Source organism: Pelobates fuscus, chromosome 6 (genome assembly GCF_036172605.1).
Source record: "Pelobates fuscus isolate aPelFus1 chromosome 6, aPelFus1.pri, whole genome shotgun sequence".
NCBI classification, from domain to species: domain Eukaryota; kingdom Metazoa; phylum Chordata; class Amphibia; order Anura; family Pelobatidae; genus Pelobates; species Pelobates fuscus.
This window is the reverse complement of record NC_086322.1, coordinates 141,049,790-141,073,550: the sequence shown is the minus strand read 5'-3', so window position 1 is coordinate 141,073,550 and position 23,761 is coordinate 141,049,790. Positions and strand designations below refer to the sequence as shown.

General features: G+C 40.1%; 1 protein-coding gene and 1 pseudogene across 1 annotated transcript; both read left to right on the top strand.

Moving 5' to 3' along the window:
* The window catches only part of LOC134566101 (pepsin A-like), a 35,646-nt pseudogene extending 18,309 nt beyond the window's left edge, over nt 1-17,337 (top strand).
* Nucleotides 17,338-19,551: 2,214 nt separating this feature from the next.
* On the top strand, nt 19,552-22,784 carry RPL34 (ribosomal protein L34). Its single transcript, XM_063460060.1, has 4 exons — nt 19,552-19,660; nt 19,787-19,886; nt 21,334-21,437; nt 22,658-22,784. Exons 1-4 carry the CDS (start codon nt 19,596-19,598, stop codon nt 22,740-22,742), a joined length of 354 nt encoding a protein of 117 aa, XP_063316130.1. The 5' UTR covers nt 19,552-19,595; the 3' UTR covers nt 22,743-22,784.
* The last annotated feature ends 977 nt before the right edge of the window (nt 22,785-23,761 follow it).

Genomic DNA, 23,761 nt, shown 5'->3' with positions numbered 1-23,761 from the left:
AAGAAACAGCAATAGAGAATGTTTAAATAGTGTGCCAGTTACAAGCCCATATCACATCCCCTTTTACCTTCCCCGGTTCAGCCTGGTGGGTTTTCTTATTGGTTTTCTTTGGCGACACTGTCCATAATGCCGACTGCCCAGTATGAGCTCTGAACACTGACCATGTAGTCTCTGCCTCCTATCATGATGCGGGCTTGGCCAGATTTGCAAGAAGCCCACCAAGGGGAGGCAGGAAGGAGACTGGCTGCACAGCCATTCAGTTGCTACGAGGTTTAGGCCGACAAGAAAGATCTCACCGGCTGAACTCTGCAGGGCTGGTGATTGAGTAGAGAGAGAGGGCTCTATGACTGGTGGGAAGGATCTCCCTCATTGGCCAGACCACTCTGATACTTCCACTGTATGGGAGTGTTGATGCTGGTTACCACAGAAACATTTACCGGTGCTGGTCGGAAGGAAATGTTTGTACTCAACAGGGGTGTAGATATGCTATATCTGCCATGGGACAACCAGGGATCAGGTAATTTGGCAGTCCAGTTTATAGAAAAAATTAAAAATCTAAAGTTTATTCCTCCCTCCCTGGCTCATGGTAAGCCTAAGGAGGAGAGGATAAACTTTAGATTATTCATTTTTTAAATTAGAAATCTTTTTTTATTATACAGCCCCTAAGCCAATATTCCCCCTCTACACCTCCCTCTACAGCCACTATCCCCACCACAGCACCTATTCCCCATACTACAGCCCCTTTCTCTTCCTCAACATGTGTGTATTGGGGTGCAGTGGGGGATGTGTGTGTGGGGGGGGGGTGCAGTGTGTATGGGAGTGCAGTGGGGGCAGTGTGTGTATGGGGGTGCAGTGGGAGCACTGTGTGTATGGGGGTGCAGTGGGGCAAGTGTGCGTATGTGGGAGCAGAGGGCTGCCCTGTGTGTATGGGGGTGCAGTGTGTGTATTGGGGAAATGTGTGTATGGGGGAACTGTGTGTATATGGGGGGCAGTGTGTGTTGGGGAGCAGTGTGTGTATGTGGGGGCAGGTTGTGTATGTGGGGACAGTGTGTGTGTGGGGGGACAGTGTGTGTGTGTGTGTGTGTGTGGTTGGAGGAGGCAGGCTGATTAAAACAAATATAATATGAAGGTTTTTTTTTTTAATTTTAAAGAAATATGCTCTATATCCCCCTCCCCCTGTTTACCTTTGCCCATGGAAAGGGAATATCAATTAAGAATCCATTGTGGTCCATTGGTAGAGCTCTGGAGGTTCCAGTTGGGAGTGAACTCTAGCCTACAGCTCCTGGGGCTAGAGCTCACTCATGCAAGAATGGAGCATTACCATGGTAACCGCGGCAACACTCTGAGTTTGCGAGAGGAGACCTGGCGGAGCTGCAGGTTAGAGCTCCCCCGGGAGCTCCCCTCTCTTCCTCCCCTTCCCCTGCCAGGCGCCAGCAAAGAGTCAACGGGTTGGTGAAGGAGATCTCTAAACTCCCTTCTGGTCCATGAAGGCACACTGCTTGGATAGCGCCGGCCCTGCAAGGACCGGCAAGCAAGAGCCTCAGAACTGGTATTTTCTGGAATCATTATAGGATGAGGTGTTGATACCTGTCTGGGAAAGGAACTGAAGAGGCAGAGGACAATACCTGCCTGGAAGGAGGGAGCTGCAGACCCAAGTGGAAGAGACCCAAGTCAAGCCTCGGCAAAGGGCTCCAGGGTCCCTGATAGCAGCGAGATGCAGACTTGGCGGAGGTACTCAGTTGGAGTACGGGAGCTCCGTCACAATTTCCATCATAGTACTCTGCTCTGATATAATGCACACATTCAGATTTAATTTTATTTGTGTGTTTATAAATATGTGAGTGTGTGTGTATATGTATATAAATAGAGTGAGTGACTTTTTAATGTATTTGGTTTTCAATTTAACATTAAGTGAATAGAATGCCATTAGCAGTCTTATACACTAGGAATAAAAATTAATATCACTTCTCCTTATCGTCATTAGAATAGTAAGCCATTGGGGTATTTTGAATCCTAAAGTATGCAAACCGATGATAGAAATGTGTTTATTTAATGTTATGAATATAACGTTTCTATTTCCTCTGGGCCCAGACATCTGGGACTCACATTATAATTATTCTCAAGTGTTCTACAATCAGGTTTTCCCTGGTATCATCATGCTCCAGAACCTTCTATTTTAATTCGAGAGAGTTTTGAGTTGGAGCAGCTGTTGTCAGTTCAGTGCAGAGGATGGAGAGAAGAGAAAAAAAATCAAGAGCAACAAGAGACAGAAACAGTGTTTACAGATATAGCATAAACTAGTAGAGAGAAAAGGAAAAGGAAATGGTATATGAATAGCTTATTAAAGTGACATTCCATGCACCATAACTGCCCATGCTTTTTCCATAGGTCCTTAGGGCAAGAGATTCTGTGTCACCAAGTCTCTATTCTAGTTGTTGATTATAATTGCAAAATCTGCGAAAATTGCTGCAGGTATAAGCCCACCACTCACAGACATCACATGGGAAAATCAATGCAGTAAAGAAGCTTGTGACGGACCGCTGGCACTCTGACCGAGTACCTCCGCCAATCGATACTCCTAGCGCTTGCCGAGGACTCTGAGCACTCCAACCGACACCATCAGCACTGCAGACCCCACTTCCAGCGATGCAGCTGCGCCGGGGTCTCGCCGTCTCTCACCCACCCTGGATCTACGACCAGGATCCAGCTCCCAGTGGGTAAACCTCTCCTAAATCCAGAGAGCGTAGCAGGATTACATCAAGCTCTTACAAGAGCTTACTCTGGGGAGTAAGTGATTATAGCTGTCAGGATATTTATATCGGCAGACATTTTGTGCTATGATAGAAGTGTATATTGCCTGAATCACTCAGAACAGAGCAGACTCCATTTTGGATTTCAAGCTAACAAAGACACAAATTTCTATCCTCTTTGTAACTAAACACTAGCCTGAACTAAGGAATGCTTTGTATAAACAAACTAAGTGATACAAGTAGGTTGGTCTGGTATGCCTAAAGCAACACTCAGGGATGAGGGAGTCTGACTTGAAATGGAGTGCTCAGAACTGGGTGTAGGCAGAAATTTCACCAAAAATCTGTCCCAAAATGTAGAAAGACAATTATATCATTGTGGATGCAATGAGATAGGTAAACCCAGGAGCTAATTCCACTTAAAAAGGCTAGAGTCACCAGTATGGATATGCAGTGTGAATACCAAGCAACTGTTATATATGCTCACTCACTCTAACAGAGAAGGAGATGGAATACTCTTCTTAATGTTAGCTTCACACAAGAAAGCCAGACACCAGTGACCAGATAAGACTTGGTAATTTTACTTTCTAAATTTTACAAGATTCCCATTGTAAGTGAAAAGGTGAGACTGCGTTTATAACTGTCATTTTAGAAATTACAGCAGGAATTGGAGACACACTGCCTGGAAAAAGCCCAAAGAAACGCTTTGAACTGACAGAAAACTTAAAACTTAAAATTATGGCAGCCATATAGATAAGCCAAATTACGTCAAAATCGTCATCAGGAAAAGTTAACTGTTTCTTGGATAAGGAAGTTTAGTTAGGCGATACTACCCTCTATGGACCAAATACCTAAACTGCAATATGCAGGGTGACCCCACCTTCGATTTCCTATTGGCTTATCAATAATGACGAACAGAAAGTCTGGCCCTTTAAAAATCAGGATTACAGGCTAGGTAGAAAAAGAAAAGCAAGAGAAGCAAGAGAAGAAAGGAGTCGGGGGCAAAGCATTTGGAAGCAGGCTAAGCAGTGAGAGCAGTCGGAGTTGGAGTTTGGGTTTCAGATTAGGCCATGCAGAGAAATCCATGACAGATATCCACTCAATGGCACTCAGAATTTCTTACACACCAATCACACATCCATTCAGTTCCTGAGACTACCTACTCATCTGATGAGAATGTCTACTCAACTGGTAATTATACTGGTTTCATTTAATTAATCTAAATTAATTAAAAATTTTCTAATAGCATGATATATGATTGGATAAATCACGGTCAGATTTCGATATTTAGAAATCTTAGTTAACTAAGAAATATATAGTTATAACCATTCCATTCTGCAGATGGAATTAGAATAATTATGTATTAATGTGACATATCACATGTTAGCATATCGTGATATTTATCCAGGTATATTGATTTGCTCTAAAAAAAGATAAAATATCTGTTTAGGCAAGTTAAAATTTCAGCTTGTAGAATCTGGTAGATTATTTTTATTGGATGGTTCCAGGAAATGACTAATGAGCTGGTTTAGATGTTGTGTTAATTAAAATTACATGAAATAGGATAATATATGCCTAGAAGGACCTAACCAGCATTGAAAGGGTTATTCTAACTGTTAGCTAAAGTTTTATGGCTGTTCGCTGGAAGCTTTCTCTGTGTGAAACTTTCACTTTCTTTCTCTGTGAAGCACCGTCATAAATCTTGTCTTGACAATTGACTGTGTTAACCATTGGAATGTGTATTGCCATTGAATTGCATATACATGTCATACTAAATATTCATTGATTATTATCACGCATGTTACATATTATTATTAAAATTGTCACAATAAATTGTATCTATTTTTATAACAAATTGTGATTTTTATTTGTATGGAATACATTTCACTTACACGATAACGATCTTTGGGATCTGAGAATTGAAATAGTGGGCAATTCTCAACTGTTTACTATTATTATCCCATAAATATCCCCACATAGCAATCCCCAGAGTGTAGGTCCCTTCCCCCAAGCATGAGCCAAGGCTTCAAGAAAGGTGCAAGTAGGTCTGGTTTATTGAGGGCTACCTGCCGGGTATTTATGCAAGTGTCCACCAGGTGGACACTCCCCTAGGGGACCTGATGGAACAATGGGACAATTATTGGATATTAGCCAATCACAGACAATACAAACAAAATACTCCCACAGTGACATCACAATCCCTCCTCTCTATCCTGGAGATAATTGGGAAGTAATCAAATTGTCTCCCAGGACAGAGGCAAGACTCCATTAACCACATGGTTACAAAAAGACATAAAATTACACAATGTTACAATTACTACATAAAACATATACATGTAACATATCCCCAGATAGGTTAGATCTAAGCGCACATTATTACTGAATGGCGCTCAGAACACATACATACAGTTCAATCGCCATGGAGCCGAAGTCTTTTCCATAGTCTTTTGTTACACGAATAGGCTCCATGGCATAGCTATCTGGGGTAGCACTACTCACATACTGAAAGTCCTGAACGCCCCGGCAGAAATACAAAAATAAACCTTTCTGAAGGGTAAAATACAGCTATCAGCACAGGGGCCATAGTCGGAAGGCAGGAGACTAGCCAGTAGTCCCCTCCAGGCACAAGAGGCGAAGGACACTTTGTCACAAAGCTGAAGTGGTACAGGTTAACACAGTGAGGGAGTTGAAGTATGAATGGGTTAGGCATAAGGCTATCCTAGATATAATAGACTAATGAAAGTATTTAGAAAGTTGGACAGACTAGATGGGACAAATGGCTCTTATCTGCCATCACATTCTATGTTTATATGTTTAAAGCTTTGTACAGGAGAGCCAATGGTTAGTAACCAAAATAGGCAGATACAAAAGGCCAACCTTGATGCAAGCACATCCCAAGACCTGTGCCATAATTTTGCAGATATCCTAGTACCCATCAAGCATTCACTTTGTATGGAGTATGTGTGAGTGAATGTAAGGGTGTTTTTGGATGTCCTGTTGGCATTTCAATGCAGGCATGCATTTGTGTGTGCTGTTGGTTTTGAATGCGGGGGTGTGTTTATGTATAATGTTAGTATTTTAATTTTATTTTTATGTATAATGTTGGTATTTTAACACAGCACCTCTCACACACACAGCACTCTTCACACACACAGTACCCCCCCCCCACACACACACACACAGAGCACCTCTCACACACACACCACCCCTCAGACACACACAGCACATCCCTCACACAAGGAGCACCCCACACACACACACACTCAGCACCTGTACACACAAACACATACACTGCACCCCTCAATGCAGAATGTGTGTGTGCATTCAGCAGTCTATATGTATTCAGTAGTCTGAGTGTGTGTGTATTCAGCGAACTGTGTGTGTGTATCCAGCAGTCTGTTTGTGTGTGTGTGTATTCAGCAGTCTGTGTGTACTCAGCATTCTGCGTGTGTGTATTCAGCAGTGTGTGTATTCAGCAGCTGAATACACACAAACACATACACTGCACCCCTCAGTGCAGTATGTGTGTGTGTATTCAACAGTCTGTATGTATTCAGCAGTCTGTATGTGTGTGTATTCAGCGTCTGTGAGTACGTATTCGACAGTCTGTGTGGATGTTTGTGTGTGTGTATTCAGCGGACTGTGTGCATGTATTCAGCGGACTGTGTGTATGTAATCAGCGGACTGTGTCTATGTAATCAGCAGTCTGTGTGTGTATTTAGCAGTCTGTCTGTGTGTGTATTTAGCATTCTGTGCGTGTGTATTCAGCAGTCTGAGACTGTATTCAGTAGTCTGTGTGTATGTATTGTATGTATGTATTGCATTTGTTGGAGATACAAATAAATATAAGCTTAATTTTTTTCCTGTGAAAATGTTGTTAAAATGGCAGATTTTCCTCACTGAAGAGGAACTGCATAGTGTGGCTTGCATTTGCTTAACAGATGCTGCATATCTATATGCATCTGTGGTAGGTGATTAGGCTATTAGGGTTATTCACTAAAGTGAGAATTCAAGTTTAAGGTCAAAATTGACATTTTCTCTGAGTAACAGTAAGTGTGTTACAAGACGTGTTAATGCGGTTTGAATAGGGGCAAGGGGTGGGGCTTTAGAAAGGGATCACCAAATATATTTTTCTTAAGCCCCTTGTATTTTAGACCCTAGAAAATCCCCTGATGCTCTGTCATCTGTTGAAAGAAATCACCTAATTCTTGTTTTTGTCAGTTGCACACGTTTTCCTTTCCTTTTTTTTTATTTAAAATTACTCCTGCTGCTGCTCCTTAATTTACAAGATTGCAAAACAAAAGTTAAGTTCTAACTTAATAATTTTTCAATACAGATATATAATTATGACAACTCACAACTGGTGTTGCAAAAAAATGCCTGATATTGTGTAGCTATTACCTAGGTAAAGTTTTAGCCATTTTTGCATTGTTGCTCATTTTTGGTTTGTATGAATAATTTTTCTCAAAACAATTACATTAAATTTGTCAGAAACATAACGGCACATGCATTTTATTTGTTTGAACCATTTTTTTTATTACATTTTTTTACATGTATTGGTTCAGATGGACTGATTTTTTTATACCATACGTAAGTCTAGCTTTGACTGCTAAATCACAAGCAAGCTCTCAAAAGCGTCATGCCCTTGGTCCAAGGATGGTAGGCATGTATATGTGCAGAACATTTTTCAGAGGGGAGGGCCAAAGTGCTAATACTGAAACTGCAAGAACTTGAATACAATGATAGTGAACATATTGTTACATATCTACCAACTCTGGCATTCAGAGACTCGGGACTCCAGTAGGAGGGAGGTAACGGGTGGTAAAGGGACACTGTAGGCACCCAGACCACTTGAGCTCATTAAATTTGTCTGGGTGCTGTATCCCTTTTGCACCTAGTGCTGCAATGTTAAACATTGCAGTTCCAAAGAACTGCAATGTTTACATTGCAGCACTAAGTCTGCCCTCAGTGGCTGTCTAACAGACAGCCACTGGGGGCGCTTCCGGAATTGTAACAGACTTTTGGTCCGTTATCTGATGCTGGACGTCCTCACGCTCTGCATGAGGACCTCCAGAGTCAGATTTTCCCAATAGGAAAGCATTGATTCAGTGCACGCAGTGATTAATGGGCACACGGCATTTGCTGCGTATGCGTATTAGACCTGGCTAGTCACAGGACGGAGGAGGGGTCGGAGCTTCGATCCAGTACAGAAGGGGGTGGGGCGTGAGGGAGGGGGGAGGCAGAGGGATCGGTAGTGTCAGGAATACAGCTTTGTATTCCTGGCACTACATTATCCCTTTAACTCCGCTCTCAAATGGGCATCATTTAAGCCAGCCCACTGAGGGCAGACCATGCAGGGAGCACTGTTTCAGTGCTGTCTGTATGATCCTAATGTCCTGAACATAGCATGCGCATGTCTAATAATGCACTCGCTATGCATCGTCGGGACAGTTCCCTGGTGTCCCCGAAAGTGGAACTTTAGGAATCTAAGTAGGGACAACTGGGACTATCACACCAGAGTCAGGACAGTTGGAGGCATGTTGCTACATAATATATATTAGTATTGTGTAGACAGCAGCCTACAAACCCATCTACTCTACTGACCCAAGGGGCAATTCCCCCCCTCCCCCCCATTGCTAGCCCTCTCCTTAGTGCAAGTGATAAAGTATGATTTGCTTTAATATAACAATCTTTTTGTTGCTGCTGTAAAAGAGACCTAACCTGTAAATGAATGAGTTTGATGTCAGTTTTGAAGACCTGTTGATTTTAAAGACCGCAGTGTGCTGGTATGTTTATTGGTAATTGAACTGTAAACCAGCTGGCACAGACCGCTCACTGGGCACGTGCTATACCACTACTGCATCTTCTGCAACGTTCGACTTTAACCAAACTTAGAACTCGTATTAGAAAATAAAAAATAGAAAGCTGAGACGCTGTGATTCATTTACACTTCAAATACACGTTCACTTGGTTATTTCTCAAATAATCAAATAGCTAGTGTATCCCTAAAGTAGTGTAAAGTGACACGCTGTGTGAAATCAATTTTCCTTTCCAAAATCATTAAATTCAGATGCCTGAGCCTACATCTCTGCTAATTTTAGAAGCCAGGCTTTTCATCCTCCATTAACTTGGTGCTGTCAGATATAATTTCCCAGGATGTAAATAATTCAGATATTAAAAATTAATAAATAATAACAGTGTGCTCCTAAGAGAGAAAGAGACTGGGTCAATTAGGAAGCTCGGCATTCTGTTCCTGCGCAGCGGGGGGATTCAGCCACATTCGTTACTAGCATCTCTCCTTCGATTCCAAGCACAGATCTCCTGCGCTTCATTACTGCGTATAGTCAGGCACAATTACCTCTATCACACTCTCTGTTGCCAACTTCAAAGAGAAATGCATTTCTTAGCTTGCCTTTCTCCCCCTCCCTTCCCTTTGCGGGCTTTCTCTAGAAGCAGCCTCAGCTTGACGTCCCAGAATTTTTTTTTTGTACGAGTACTAATTAATAAGACTTTGACTTATCATATTCCTTTCTGCTCTTTGATGTGCTACCTTTGTCAATCATCCTTTTTAATTAGAATTGCAATGATAACTTTACTTATCTTGTAACAAGATGCAAATTGAAATTTTCCTGACAAAAAAAAAAAAAGAAATAATAAATATATAAGATGCTAAAGTTACGCTGCAGAACACGTTGACAGGATTAGGCAACGAGGAAATGGATTATATTGTTGTTCATTGTGAAAGAACATACATAATCTTATATCATCAAAATATGGAGCTGAGTAATGACATACTCATTGAAATTGAAGTGGGAGTACAGCCGCATAATTAATTGCTTCAGTAAATTATAATTAAGATATAAAAGCATACCCTTTTTCACTTAACATATCCATCAAAAAAGACAACAATAATATAGACACACTTTAATGCCTGGCTGTGGTTCTGCTTATTTTTAGATGTTTCTGGTTCTGCTTTTTTATCACAGGCTCTATACTCCTCGAGAGGATACTTACAGCATTCAGTTGAACTGAATATTTGGAAAGGGAGTTTCTGCATTTGTTGTGCTGCAAAAAATAATATATATATATAATACACAAGATCCAGTGCACTCACTTATCTACTAAACAGCAATATATATATGAAACTAGGGGGTTGCACTCACCTAAACAGCGCACTCACGTATCTACTAAACAGCAACTTCAATATTGATAGATTTTTTTCGGAATGTGACGTACCTCCTCCAGGTACTCCACTGTCCAGCCGCGTCCATCGCAACACTGACCGACATACACACACTCACTGACACACACACTCACTGACACACACACACACACTCACACATAGACACACACACAGACAGACATAAGCTCACTCACTGGCAGACACACACATTTACACATTCTTGCACACACTCACATCATTCCCTGGGATCTTCTATCTGGAGATATCCTTTCTGCTCCTCGCACGCAATTTAGTGATGCCGGGTCATATATGATGTCATATTCCGGCACTCTGCATCACTATAGACAGCGCGGGAGGGAGCAGTGAGGAGCAGGAAGACTGAGCTCCCTCGCTGCCGCCAGCGTCCTGCTCCCTCTCCAGTCGGGTACATTTTAGCAGAGTAGGCACCTGCAATGTGGAGAAAGCCGGTGCCTACTCTGCTTTAACACCAAGCATGTACTCGCGGCTCGCAGGGCCGCAAAGATGTTAATTGTGGGCCGCGAGTTTGACATGCTTGTCCTACAGAGTCTCCACAACCACCCATTTCATATTTACACTATATCTTTGAATGATAATTGATATCCATTGTACAGCACTACGGAATCTGATGGCGCTATATAAATAATAAAAAAATTAGTTTTGCGTACATTTGATTTAACCCCTTGTGACGGGTGATATACATTGTACATTCCTGTCACTTAAGCACTTGTTGATGGCAGATGTCCTTCTGATTGTGAGTTTTGCCTACCTCTGGGCCCTTAACCAGTGAGGGGCCCCAGGCATCTGTTTAATGTGGCATTATGTCGAAGCTGTCACATGCCAATTATCATAGGGCAGCAGTTCCCAACCCAGTTCTCAAGTACCCCATAGGGCGCGGTTTCCTTTCTTCTCTTTCTCACCCCCTAACAGTCCCGGATTTAGGGATTGCCAAGTTGAGGTGTTTTTAGAAAAAATAAAAAGAACACTTTAGACACAATAGGGTAATCCCTAAATCCTGGACAGTTAGGGGGTTCTTGAGAACCCCTGCCACAGGGCAAAATTGGTGGTGTATTGGAGTCCCAATACATGCCAATCAAAGTATGTATCAGGATGCCTCAAGCATGAGCCAGTCTAGCAGTAGTCTTGTTTGAGACTGTCTTCGTTATCTGATTACTGTGACAGTTTGTCACAATCATTTGATGCTGCAGCCCACGTGACAAGGTTAGAGAAAGCCTCTTTAAACAGTGTACATTGTTATCAAAGTGTACTGGGATATCGTTTGATGTTTTACAAATAAGGTAGTGCAGAATAAGACTTCAATTGACTCCCAGGCTCTGTAATTGCCAATGGAGGCTCGTCTATTGTGCCCCCAGTGTTTCTTAGGCAGATTCCAAAAGGGGTATCAGGGCAAATGCTTACCTGGAGAATTCAGGGGCATTTATGTCTGGCCACCAGCAGGGGTGGAATGAATAAGCGCCCCCATCAAAACTCTGTAGCCATTTTCTATATTTGAATTTGTGTATCTCTCTCTCTCTGGTTGTATATGTCTGTGTTTGATTGCATTCATGTGGGTGTAGAAGCTCGTTTTTAGTCATGTGTATAAATCTGTGTATATGTGGGAGCAGATGTAGGTATTTTTCACTGTTTCTACGTTTGTACGTGTGTATATGTATCAGTGTTTGTGCTAATGTATGAGTCCATTCTCTAAAGGTAAAACCCTCCCAGATTTGGGTTCTGGATCCACACCTGCAGTATTTGTTGCAATAAATTTTTTTTTATGGTATTTGTATACACGTGTGTTGAAAGAAAGTACACATAGTGTCTTCCATGTGCAACATTACTCCCCCACTCCAACCCCCTATTTATAATTGGTTGGACATGCTGCTGAGATGCTGAACAATAATAATGCCAAGATTTTCTGGTTATAGACCCCATTGATACGCTTAGCCTGCTCTAACAGGATTTGTGATGTCATATTAGGCTGTCAGATCCTTGAGGCGTGCAAATCTCTGCTAGGGCTGTCTGTCAATGGATAACAATGCCAGAACTTTTTTAAGTGTTTATTGTTTCCAATCACATTTTTCACACTTTTGCGCATAAACATTTCAACACAAATAGTGCATTCAAAAACATTCAAACAGATTCACACATTAGTCTCAATTTTCCCCAAAAACTATCAAATTAAAGTTGGGGTATTTCTGTAATCAGTTTGTGTAGCTTAAACCAAAGTGAGCTTTTGTTCTGCAATAGCTCACATAAAATATCCATGTATTCCCCCTAGTGAAACTCTTTCCTATTAAAACAATAATAAAAAGCATTATAGTCAGGACAATAATTGTCCTGGTGCTTAAAGGGACACTCCAGGCACCAAGACCACTTCTGCCCATTGAAGTGGTCTGGGTGCCAATTCCCATCAGCCTTATTTTTATAAAATGCAATAATTACCTTGCAGGGTTAAGTTCTCCTCTAGTAGCTGTCAATCAGACAGCCACTAGAGGGACTTCCGTGTTCTTAAAACATTAAAAGTGTTTTAAACTACGCTGGACATCCTCACGCTATGCATAAGGACCTCCAGCGTCGCCGGAATCCCCATAGGAAAGCATTGAACATATTAATGGATGAGGGGAAGATGATATAGGTTGCTAATATAGGTTGCTGAGAATAACTGCATAACCTTACTGCAAGTTAACCTATCAAAAAAGATTAAAGGAAATTTCTTGATTGGTGAGTATGTGATATCATCTAACTGCTTCCAGAAAATAATTAATTAAGAGAAAAAAAAGGAGGAAATCTGGGACACTGAGAGCAGAGGCGATACAACATACAGATTACAATGATATAACTGAGTTATATTAAATCGGAGTTTGGAGTTACAGTACTTATGAGAGTGGTTGAAATAAAATGTTCAGATTGTATCAGTTTTCAGGATATAAATGGTCACCAAAAAGGAAGAAGCTATTTAGTCTGATGTCATCAACTGGTGCTGATAACACTACAATGTAAATGTTTTAGATGTCATGAAGCCTAATAAGCATTATTATTCCAAAAATGTATCTTGCTGTAACTAAAATATGAAACATAGAATGTGACGGCAGATAAGAACCATTCGGCCCATCTAGTCTGCCCAATTTTCTAAATACTTTCATTAGTCCCTGGCCTTATCGTATAGCTAGAATAGCCGTATGCCTATCCCATGCATGCTTAAACTCCTTTACTGTGGTAACCTCTACCAATTTAGCTGGAAGGCTATTCCATGCATCAACTACCCTCTCAGTAAAGTAATCATTCCTGTTATTATAACATTATGAACAATGTTACTTTAGAGAAAGAGGTAGTGCAATAGCACATTAATAAGAAGTAGATAACATTAATTATTGTTAGGTCAGATATGTACTAAAGTTCAGATAATGTGAGTAAGTACTAATGTAGGAGATATCATGGTTGAGAGTTATGGGTTCTAGGCTTTCCATATCTGTAAGACCAGACTGATATGAGAAAGTTATAGATTCTCCGACACACACCCGTTTTGATTATAACTATACCCGGCCTGGCACTAGGTTTCTGTATATTTTTGGAATTGCTGATCTTAGCTTGCTCCTTGAATTTGCTATTTTCACCTACTATAGGCACTGCGTCAAGCATGGCCATCTTAAGGAAGTTAATATGGTGCTATCCCTTTTAGGATAGCATATGTTTAAGCATGTGTGGTGGGTTACTTTACTTTTCCTGACATTACAACAGAGCCATGGACCCGGCAGGCTTAACCCTTTTCAGATGTTAGGGTTAGTTAAGCTGTCTTTCAAAAGGAGGGCTTTAGCACCATTAGAGAAGCATAGCACGCCCCAATGATAGTGCCCTCCTTGCAGAAAAAATACTTAAACCCTCCAAGCCGGATCCAATCTTGGGGACCTGCCCGACAACTGAAGCAGTCCCCCTGCAGCCAATCCATTCAATCCACATATATGTATATGTTTAGTTATTGGTTGGAGCAGCACCCAGACAAATACTTTATGCTAAGAGGCATCTTGTCACGTTAGGTATGTGAAATCCAATGTGCAGTACTTGCAATAGTAGACAAAAATTATAAAATAAAGTCCAAGGCACACAAATTCAGCAGGGGCAAGTCAAAGGCAAGGACAGGCAGTCCAGTAGTTGAATATCCAGGGAGCAATGGTTCAGAAATAGTGGGGCAGGCCAGAGGTCAGGTAAATCCAGGTGAGCAGAAATAACACAGGTAGTTCCAGGGAAATATCACAGAATAACTGAGCAATGACAATTAATCTGTTCACAGTTTAAATAGGGTGCCAAACTAAAGACACACCTATTCTGACATGCCTACATAACACCCTATTGGTGCATGGGGCTGTCAGTCATCAGGGGTTGCGTTGGTATTGGGGGTAATAATGCTGTTAATTCATTCCAGCCACGCCCACAGGGCTGCCATTTGGCATGGAACCATCGTACATCTCTCCCAAGCGTCTATTATTGCCTGGAAGGAGTGATCAGAGTTCAGAGGTTGCGGCCCACCTCTAGTATTCACTAGTTCTGGCTGCCACAACTTCATTGTATGTGTATATTTATGTATTATTTTTACATAATTATGTGATTTTTGGAATTATATATTGGGACAATCCAGGCAGAAAGTACAGAGAATTTAAGTTGAGAACCCTATATTTGACCATGTAACTTTCCAAGATTAGATAGATTTTATTCATTTTACATGTTGTTTCATATATAAATATTTGCTGTGAAATTAAAATCCTATTTCTCCTGAACAAATTTATTTATGATAAGTGTAATACCATTTCATATAGAAAATAGGTAAATGATTGTTGAACACACAACTAGCTCAAATTCTAGATTTTGTTTTGATTCAGAATTTGGACAATTGCCTCTATCCTTAAGGGGTTAAACCCCCAGTTGGCTAAATTATAAGACTCTAATAGAAGAACAGGACCAATATGGACCAGTTTGCCCAGGCTCTACAGACCTGCTAAATCCATACTTTGGCTCAACAACCTGAAGCAAAGTCAGCATGACTGGTACCGGCAGCATGACTGGCTTCTTGGGATACGATACTTTGCAGGTTAGAAACCTTTCTATTAGTAACCAGATATTCAGACTCAGTCAGTCTGAGCCTGCTTCTTTCCTGTACTACTCTCCATTCGATGGGATCTTGAGTTTGGTTTTCTCAAGCTTGACATCTTGTTAGGCTACACAACATGTGGAGTCAGGGTCTCATTCCCTGGGACCTCTTTTCTTCATATTTTAGCTCTAATGGACAGAGTGGCAGCTTTTTTTCAGTTTGGTGGTGTGGAAACCTCTTATTACAGTGGAAGCTTAAACTTGATACCTCTGACAGCAGAAACCTCATGGCAGATCACAGTTGAAAACATATCTATCAATAGATAAACTGTCACATGCAGTGGCTGCAGCCAAGCCATTGTTGATACTGGTTCCTCTCTTCTTGCTAGACCTCCAAACCCCATTGACTATGTTCAGTACTATATCAGAGCAAGCAGGACTCCAGTAGGCAGAATAAGATCAAAAGCAGTAGCAGCCTCCCTACCAGCTGAGGAGTCTTGTGGATTCCAGGAGATGGCTTTATTTGTGAATACTATGTGATGTTTGACAGAGCCAATAATTACCGTGAGGGAAAAAAGTATTTGATCCCCTGCTGATTTTGAACGTTTTTCCACTGACAAAGAAATGATCAGTCTATAATTTTAATGGTAGGGGTATTTTAACAATGAGAGACAGAATAACACACACAAAAAAAAAAAAAAATCCTGAAAAACGCATGTCAAAAAAGTTATAAATTGATCTGCATGTCAATGAGAGAAATAAGTATTTTATCCCCTATCAATCAGCAAGATTTCTGTCTACCAGGTGTCTTTTATACAGGTAACGAGCTGAGATTAGGAGCACTCTCTTAAAGGGAGAGCTCCTAATCTCAGCTCGTTACCTGTATAAAATACACCTGTCCACAGAAGCAATCAATCAGATTCCAAACTCCATGGCCAATACCAAAGAGCTATCCAAGGATGTCAGGGACAAGATTGTAAACCTACACAAGGGTGGAATGGGCTACAAGACCAACGCCAAGCAGCTTGTTGAGAAGGTGACAACAGTTGGTGCGATTATTCACAAATGGAAGAAACACAAAATAACTGTCAGTCTCTGACGGTCTGGTGATCCATGTAAGATCCATGATCATAAGAACGGTGAGGAATCAGCCCAAAACTACACAGGAGGATCTTATTAATAATCTCAAGGCAGCTGGGACCATAGTCACCAAGAAAACAATTGGTAACACACTACGCTTTGAAGGACTGAAATCCTGCGGCACCCTCAATTTCCCCCTGCTCAAGAAAGCACATGTACAGGCCCGTCTGAAGTTTGCCGATGAACATTTGAATGATTCAGAGAAGAACTGGTGAAAGTGTTATGGTCAGAACGGACCAAAATCGAGCTCTTTGGCATGAACTTAACTCGCCGTGTTTGGAGGTGGAGGAATGCTGCCTATGATCCCAAGAATACCATCCCCACAGTCAAACACAGAGGTGGAAACAGTATGCTTTAGGGGTGTTTTTCTGCTAAGGGGACAGGACAACTGCACCGCATCAAAGGGATCATGTACTGTCAAATCTTGGGTGAGAACCTTCTTCCCTCAGCCAGGGCATTGAAAATGGGTTGTGGATGGGTATTCCAGCATGACAATGACCCAAAACACACAGCCAATGCAACAAAGGAATGGCACATGAAGAAGTACATTAAGGTCCTGGAGTGGCCAAGTCGGTCCTCAGCAATGAAAGGGTTAATTTTGTTTATGCTTATTCCATCTTTGGCGTTGGAGTCGGAATTTACAGTTTACTAATCCTATCACTTGCTTTTCCTAGTCAACAGGAATATTGTATCACCTCATGTCTGTAATGTGTCAGATACAATTGGAAGCACAATTTTCTGCATATACCATTTTGGAAGTGACAAATGTAAATTTGAATGAAAAATAAAAGAAAAAGAAAAATACAATTTCAGATTTTACAATGCTACTTAAAATCACTTGTCTTTTTTTTTTTTTCATTTTCCTAGCAATGCCAATTATTTATAAATCGTCCTGCCACTTTTTCTGCTGTTTCACTAAAAAAAATTTGCCACTCTAGATTTTCCAGTATTCTAAAAGGAAGTTTTCTACAGAAACTGTGGGAATTTTCTATTTAGAAATCTGTCACTTTTTAGGTCACTTCAATAAATATGATGAAACCAATGACACTTTGATAAATGTAGGATTCAAGTGGACTGGACTCCAAACTATCCTCCCATATAAATCAGCGACTTTTGTCTATGTGTTTCCATTCAGTTGCAAAACTTGCAATTCACCACGATTAGCAGTAACATACTGTGTATACTGTAACCACATGAATATTGATATATGTGCACTAAAGATTTCAATAGAATGTACAGTATACTCTGAGCCCAGGCACATGAACAATTATTTATGGTGGTAGGACATAGTGACTTAGACTGAGCGCTCCACCATAACAACATACACATTTTAGATTTTAAAGTTATTTAAAAGATAACTTGAGAGTGTAAAAGCAGCTAATTAAAATCACTAAGTTTTTTTTTTTGTTTTTTTTAGCACTAGACCACCAACATTTATATTACATTATTTAAATATAAATTATATAGTCCTATAGACTGTAAGCTGGCTTGACCAGGGGTTCTCTTCAACCTATCGTTTCTGTACGTTTTCTTGTAATTGTCCTATTTATAGCTAAATCCTCCCCTCTTATAATATTGTAAAGCGCTACAGAATCTGTTGGCGCTATATACATGGCAATAATAATAATAATGCCTTGCTTGTTCTACTTCTACATAACAGCTTGTTTCCACGGGGACGGTGACTGTGTGACACACCCGGAAACACATGTCTGGGAGGCCTATGTAATGTTAATAGTGCAGAGGGAGTACATTACTCGAGCTGTGTGTTTAATGTGAGTATGACAGTGCAGTGGTTATAGTATGTAACAGATAGTCAGGCTGAGACACTCCGTGCCCGCTCGGTGCTGCACCTTACACCCAGCCTGCCATTCTCCTGCAGGAAGACACCCAGCCAGGGGGCGGAGCCAGAGGACATTTCTCGTGTTGGCTCTTTCCGCCCGTCCTTCCTTCCTCTTCCGGTGTCGGCAGTACCAGGTATGGCTGCTGCTCTGTCTATGGCCGATTTGTATGAGACTTTTAATCCGCATCCATCCTTGTGAGGGTCTGTCCGCCGGACCCAGGGGGGCACACGGGGTGTTAGCTGGGCTCAGTCTGGGGGCAGTGAGCGCTATATTGGCCGGGTGTGGACCCGGTAGAGCTGATTGTTTAAGGTCGATTTACCCCGGCCCGGCAGCGGTAACAGTGCACGGCTGCTGCTAGCATGGCGCCGGGTGGGAGGGAGAGAGGGGCAATATACTCCAATATAGAGTGTGATTGATTTCAGTGGAAATAAAAATAATCCAAGTAAAGTGACTCACTGGAGCGGTGAGGGTGCTGTGTGAGAGGGATGTAGTTGTATTATAGGCTTCATACTGGGCTTGGTTTTTAGCATTAAATATCCAGGGCAATCTGTCCAGGCCTGAATAAATCTGATGTCAACGCTGTATTATTCCTAGTTGGGAAGTTGTGTTGCTTCATCAAACTCTGATAGTCTTGGAGGTCTCTCTGTTTAATTCCCACTTCGTGTAATCTAAACATTCAGCTCTATATTTAAAATGCTTACTGTAATATAAAGGATCTAAACATAGCATGTTTTATTCTATTTGCCACTGAATATTCTAAGAGTACTCCTGATAACAATGCCTTGTTCTTCAGTGAATAAATCAAGTGTGGTACTGTTATCACTGTTAAAAGTTACACGTTGTCATTATACACTAATAAAACTACATAAGGGGGTAGCGAATGTATAGGAAATTTCAGTATGTTATGTATTTGAATGTCTCTGATACTATACATTTTTTAACTCCATAGTTATATTTGAGCTGGAAGTGTTGGATTAAAATAAATATATATATAATTTCTTTATTTATTTTTTTATTAAGGCTTGTACTCCAAAATGTTGTGAGCTAGAGTTTGACAACTCATCATTTGCAGTTTTGATCATAGAAATGGTCCAGGAGTGTATAATCCTGTATTCCACAGTTTAGGAGTTAAAAAGATGTAAACAAATCCTGAAATGGAATCTAAAGAGGGCCTTTTGCCAAAAAGGAGCTTGGAATAATTTACATACTTTGATTGCAAAAATAGAGTAACTGTCCCCAACTTTAGGTGAACAGACTTTCGATTTTTCTTGATGAGCAATTTTATCAGTCATCATCACGTCTTGAAACAAAATTGTCATGTCCCTGTAGACCCTGCAATACTTATATGGGTACTGCCATCTGGGATCATACAACAGACTTGAGTCTGTAGTGACAGCTTAGTCTTTTCTTCTAAGATCAGTAAAAGAAATTAAATATATAATTCAGTCCATAGACAAGTAGTGTAAAACTGTTGATACCTCCTGTACTTACTTCCTCTCGTGCATTATAATAATTTTGGATGTATATAATAATTAGAAATGTTGTCATTAACTAAGATATGATTCTTCTCCAGATCTAAAAATGGTTCAGCGCCTGACATACCGTCGTAGGTTGTCCTACAACACAACCTCCAACAAGACCAGACTGTGAGTGTTGTTTTTTTTCGTCTTCTTTTTTCTTTCTTTAAAGGTTCATATTGCTGCTACTTGTGATTCAAATTCTTGTTTTGCTTTGTTTGTTTTTTCTATATATATGTATCTTTCTCTTTGCAGGTCTCGAACACCAGGTAACAGAATTGTATACCTATATACCAAGAAAGTGGGCAAGGCACCAAAATCAGCATGTGGCATCTGCCCAGGCAGACTCCGTGGTGTAAGTATTTTGAATGTTTGCACCTATGTTTCGGTGGTGCAAAATTAGATTTTATGTCTAAAAATTAGTTTGTCATGTTTGCCACAGCTTTGTGTGCATGTGCTATTTTTTATTTGCTAAACTGCTACTCCATTTATATACATTGGTGCCCATAATGCACCAAAATTATCTTTAAATGCTTTTTGTTTTTCTTGCTTTTTTGTATTTGACGAATTTACCACTCATTACATTCTGAGAATTAGACAAATGAATAATATTAGTGTAAAATGTCCATTCACAAGTTGAAGGATATTTTCTTACTATATAAAGCAAAACTTAATATGAGAAAGCTGCTTATGTCATGGGAAACCTGCTAAAAAAATAAAAAGTGTATTTACATTTCTTTTGATACATTGAAAGGGGCAAATTTGTGAACCAAATTGGAACAGAAACCTAAAATGTTGCAATAAGAAAGGAACCATGGGTTTCTGACTTATTTGAAAATCCCCTCTTTTTTGAACATTGTAATGTTACAGATGTTAGTCTCTGTGATCACACTTCTGGAATGTGTGTGTGTGTCTCTATGTATGGCTCCTGCAGTGGGTGCACCCATCTTTGAACAGCTAACCACAAGGCCTGTACATGGCATTAGGACACCCACATCTATTTTTGTAAAGTGCAACACCACATTCCACTTATTGCAGAATTGTGTTATCACATAAACTCACATCTGTAACATTACAATAACTGATTTTATGCATACAATTACTCTACTACTTATATTCTATCACAGATAAGATCAGGAAACTGATCATTTTGTTACTATTTGGTTGGAGAACCATATTCACTTGCCTCAGTTTAATTCTACTAAATATGTTTGAATATTGTAAATAATACAGCATATTTTGCACCCAGTTCAAACTGCTCACATTTCCAATTTGCTTTTTTTTTTTGGTATTGTCATCTTTTAAGCTTGTTGATATTAGTAAACACCACACAACAAAACAAATGTAATTAGGTGCCCAATGTTCTGTGCAGTACCCTTTTGACATCAAAACTTGGCAGGCTGTACCCATCTGGAAAATAAATTTTGCATCCATGACGGTTTTAAATTATTTATCAGTCTTGTAAAACAAGTTAAGGAATAAACATTTTTGTAAATGCATATTTAGGTAATTTTATGTTGGACACAATCCAGAGTATATTTTCTGGTTGCCTCAAATTTTAACATCTTCTATGATTGTGTTGGCAATCGTAAGAATGTGTCTCCATGATGCCGTGGGAGACCGAGAGATGAGCAGTGCCAAAGGAGCATTATAGTTATTATTACAACTTTGTATTCCTAGCGCTATAGTGTTCTGTTAAGATTTATAGGCCATGATTTGCATTTAACATAGCAAACAAAATATCTGGTCATATATGCATTTGCTAACAGAGAATGGGTTTTTAACATTTTCTTCTATTTTAGATTCGCGCAGTCAGACCTAAAGTGCTTATGAGACTCTCCAAAACAAAGAAGCACGTCAGCAGAGCATATGGTGGATCCATGTGTGCAAAATGTGTTCGTGACAGGTATGGGTTTTTTTTTTTTTTTTTTTCCTTCACTCAAGGAAAATACTAGTACTTGGGGGTTGTGATGTTTTGCTTTGCTCCTCAGTTTTTGAGGGCAGAATTCGTCAATGTGGCTCTTAAACATTTTATAAGTGTGTGTTTACAGTTTAGTATTTTTACCAGATTTTATATATTTTTGCCAAATTTATGGTCTGTGAACAAAAAACTGCATAAATGTGTTTTTTACATTGCCGTCTTTTTGGACTGACCAAGTGAAACACGGTCATATAATATAGAAACCTCCATAGGGAGAGTATTAGATTGGACATCGTCTGTGGAGGTCATGCCTCCCCTATTATGTTGCAGGAGGTGAAGAAGTAAGCAGCGCCAAGGAAGCCTTGGCACTCAAATGGTAGGGCATTTTTATTTTATTGCATGGGGGAGGAGAACCTCTAAGTGTAGATTTGTATGCCCATTGCTATAGTGTTCCTTTTAAGCCAGGGGTGCACAAAAGGTAGATCTCCAGATGTTTTCAGACTACAGCTTCCATAATGCTTTGGCATTTTAAAGGCACACAAAACATCATGGGAGTTGTGGTTCTACAACATCTGGGGAACTACGTTTTAGGCATCTCTGCTTTGAGCCTTCCATAAATCCAGTCTATGGACCATGTCTACAAAAGTGACTGTTGCAATTACTATTTAGTAACTTGGCTTTTATAATCCGGTACTTAGATTTCACTTTTTAACAAGTTGCACGACTAACTCTAGACATTCCTCAAGAGGAAACATGTTAATCTGGTTTTTGGTTATATGTCATGCAAACAAGCACATTACTAGTGATTTACTCTGCAAATACTTTCCAAAACTTGTAGAGATTGGTCAAAGAGTTTGATCTGAAAAATGGGGCAATTGCCAAAGAAACCAGGATCAGCAGAAATTTCCCATTAGAGATTTCTCCACTGTTAAAAACAGAACACTTTGATCTATCTCACCATTGGATTTTGTGTGTGTATATGTATAATTTTCTAATGAATTTTTGGTAAATCATGTGAAGTTCGTATATGTAAGTCTGATGTTCATTTAGAATGTGCTCAACTCATGAATCCCATCATAAGACTTTAAATGCTTGTTGATGGAATTATACCAGAAGGATTTGCTGTTTAGTGTGGTAATGCATCTTAACCGTTCTTTATTTCTAATTTGTAATATTGCAATACAATTTTTTTTTTTTTCCCCCAGAATCAAGAGGGCATTCCTTATTGAGGAGCAGAAGATTGTGGTGAAAGTGCTGAAGGCTCAAGCACAGAGCCAGAAGACAAAGTAAAATCTGCATTGCCTACATCACAATAAACTTGTTCCACTTGTAGTTTGCTTGGCATCTCATTTATAAAACAAATGCACATCTGTACATTTCATGAAGCAACACACCATTGAAATAAGTAGAATGCTGCTAAGCAACAAACGATACAATGGTTTCTGTCACCATCAAGAAAGTCTACTTTTGTTGTGAATGCCTATTTCAGACATTTTATTTTATCCGCAAGCTGCATAACACCATGTGCAGAGCTGACATTCAGTGTCCCCACCATCTGCATGGATACACTTAACTTTCATTATAGAGATGCATTAATTAAAAGCAGTTCTATTAGGAGATGCTGATTGGCCAGGGCTGTGTTTGGCTTGTGCTGGATTTGCCCCTGATCTTCCTCCTTGGCAAGCACAGCCAATCCAATGCTTTCCCATAGGAATGCATTGTGATTGGCTCAGAACACCACTTCTGATGATGTCATCCAAGCAGGCAGATCAGGGCACAGCCAGCAGCTGCAGACTTGAATGCAAGTAAGATTCTACTATATTTAGAGGGGCTAGGTGGTATTTTTAACACTATAGAGTAAGGAATATAGGTTTGTGTTCCTGACTATATAGTGTTTTTATTTAAAAAAAAAAAAAAATCCTAGAACCTTAAGTCATGGAAAGTAAATGTGTACAATCGAATAGCAACATGTGGTGTGTGAATCGCATGTGTAGTAACTACATAACTACAACTTTGTGTATAGATTTATTTTTGTAAAAACATTACATGAAATAGTTTCAAAGAGGATTATTTTTGCAGAAATACTGTTGTGGGTGTAATATTTTACATATGTTTACCAATACTTATTTTGCCCTTGTTCAATTAAGTATGGACGAGTGGTCATTGCTGTTGAAAACTATTTCTGTGCATTATGCAAGCTAAATTGGTAATATGTAGATCAGTTTTTGGCAACCTATATGCCATGCAATACACACAGGCTGCCAGATGCCAACAGGCAGGCTCGAGAAATAAGAGGATTTACCCATATC

Excerpts from the sequence above, each read along its gene's own strand:
- RPL34 (XM_063460060.1), top strand. The coding sequence starts at position 19,596 with ATGGTTCAGCGCCTGACATACCGTCGTAGGTTGTCCTACAACACAACC. Across the intron at positions 19,887-21,333 it reads GCCCAGGCAGACTCCGTGGT|ATTCGCGCAGTCAGACCTAA; the intron begins GTAAGTATTTTG and ends CTTCTATTTTAG. Across the intron at positions 21,438-22,657 it reads GCAAAATGTGTTCGTGACAG|AATCAAGAGGGCATTCCTTA; the intron begins GTATGGGTTTTT and ends TTTTTCCCCCAG.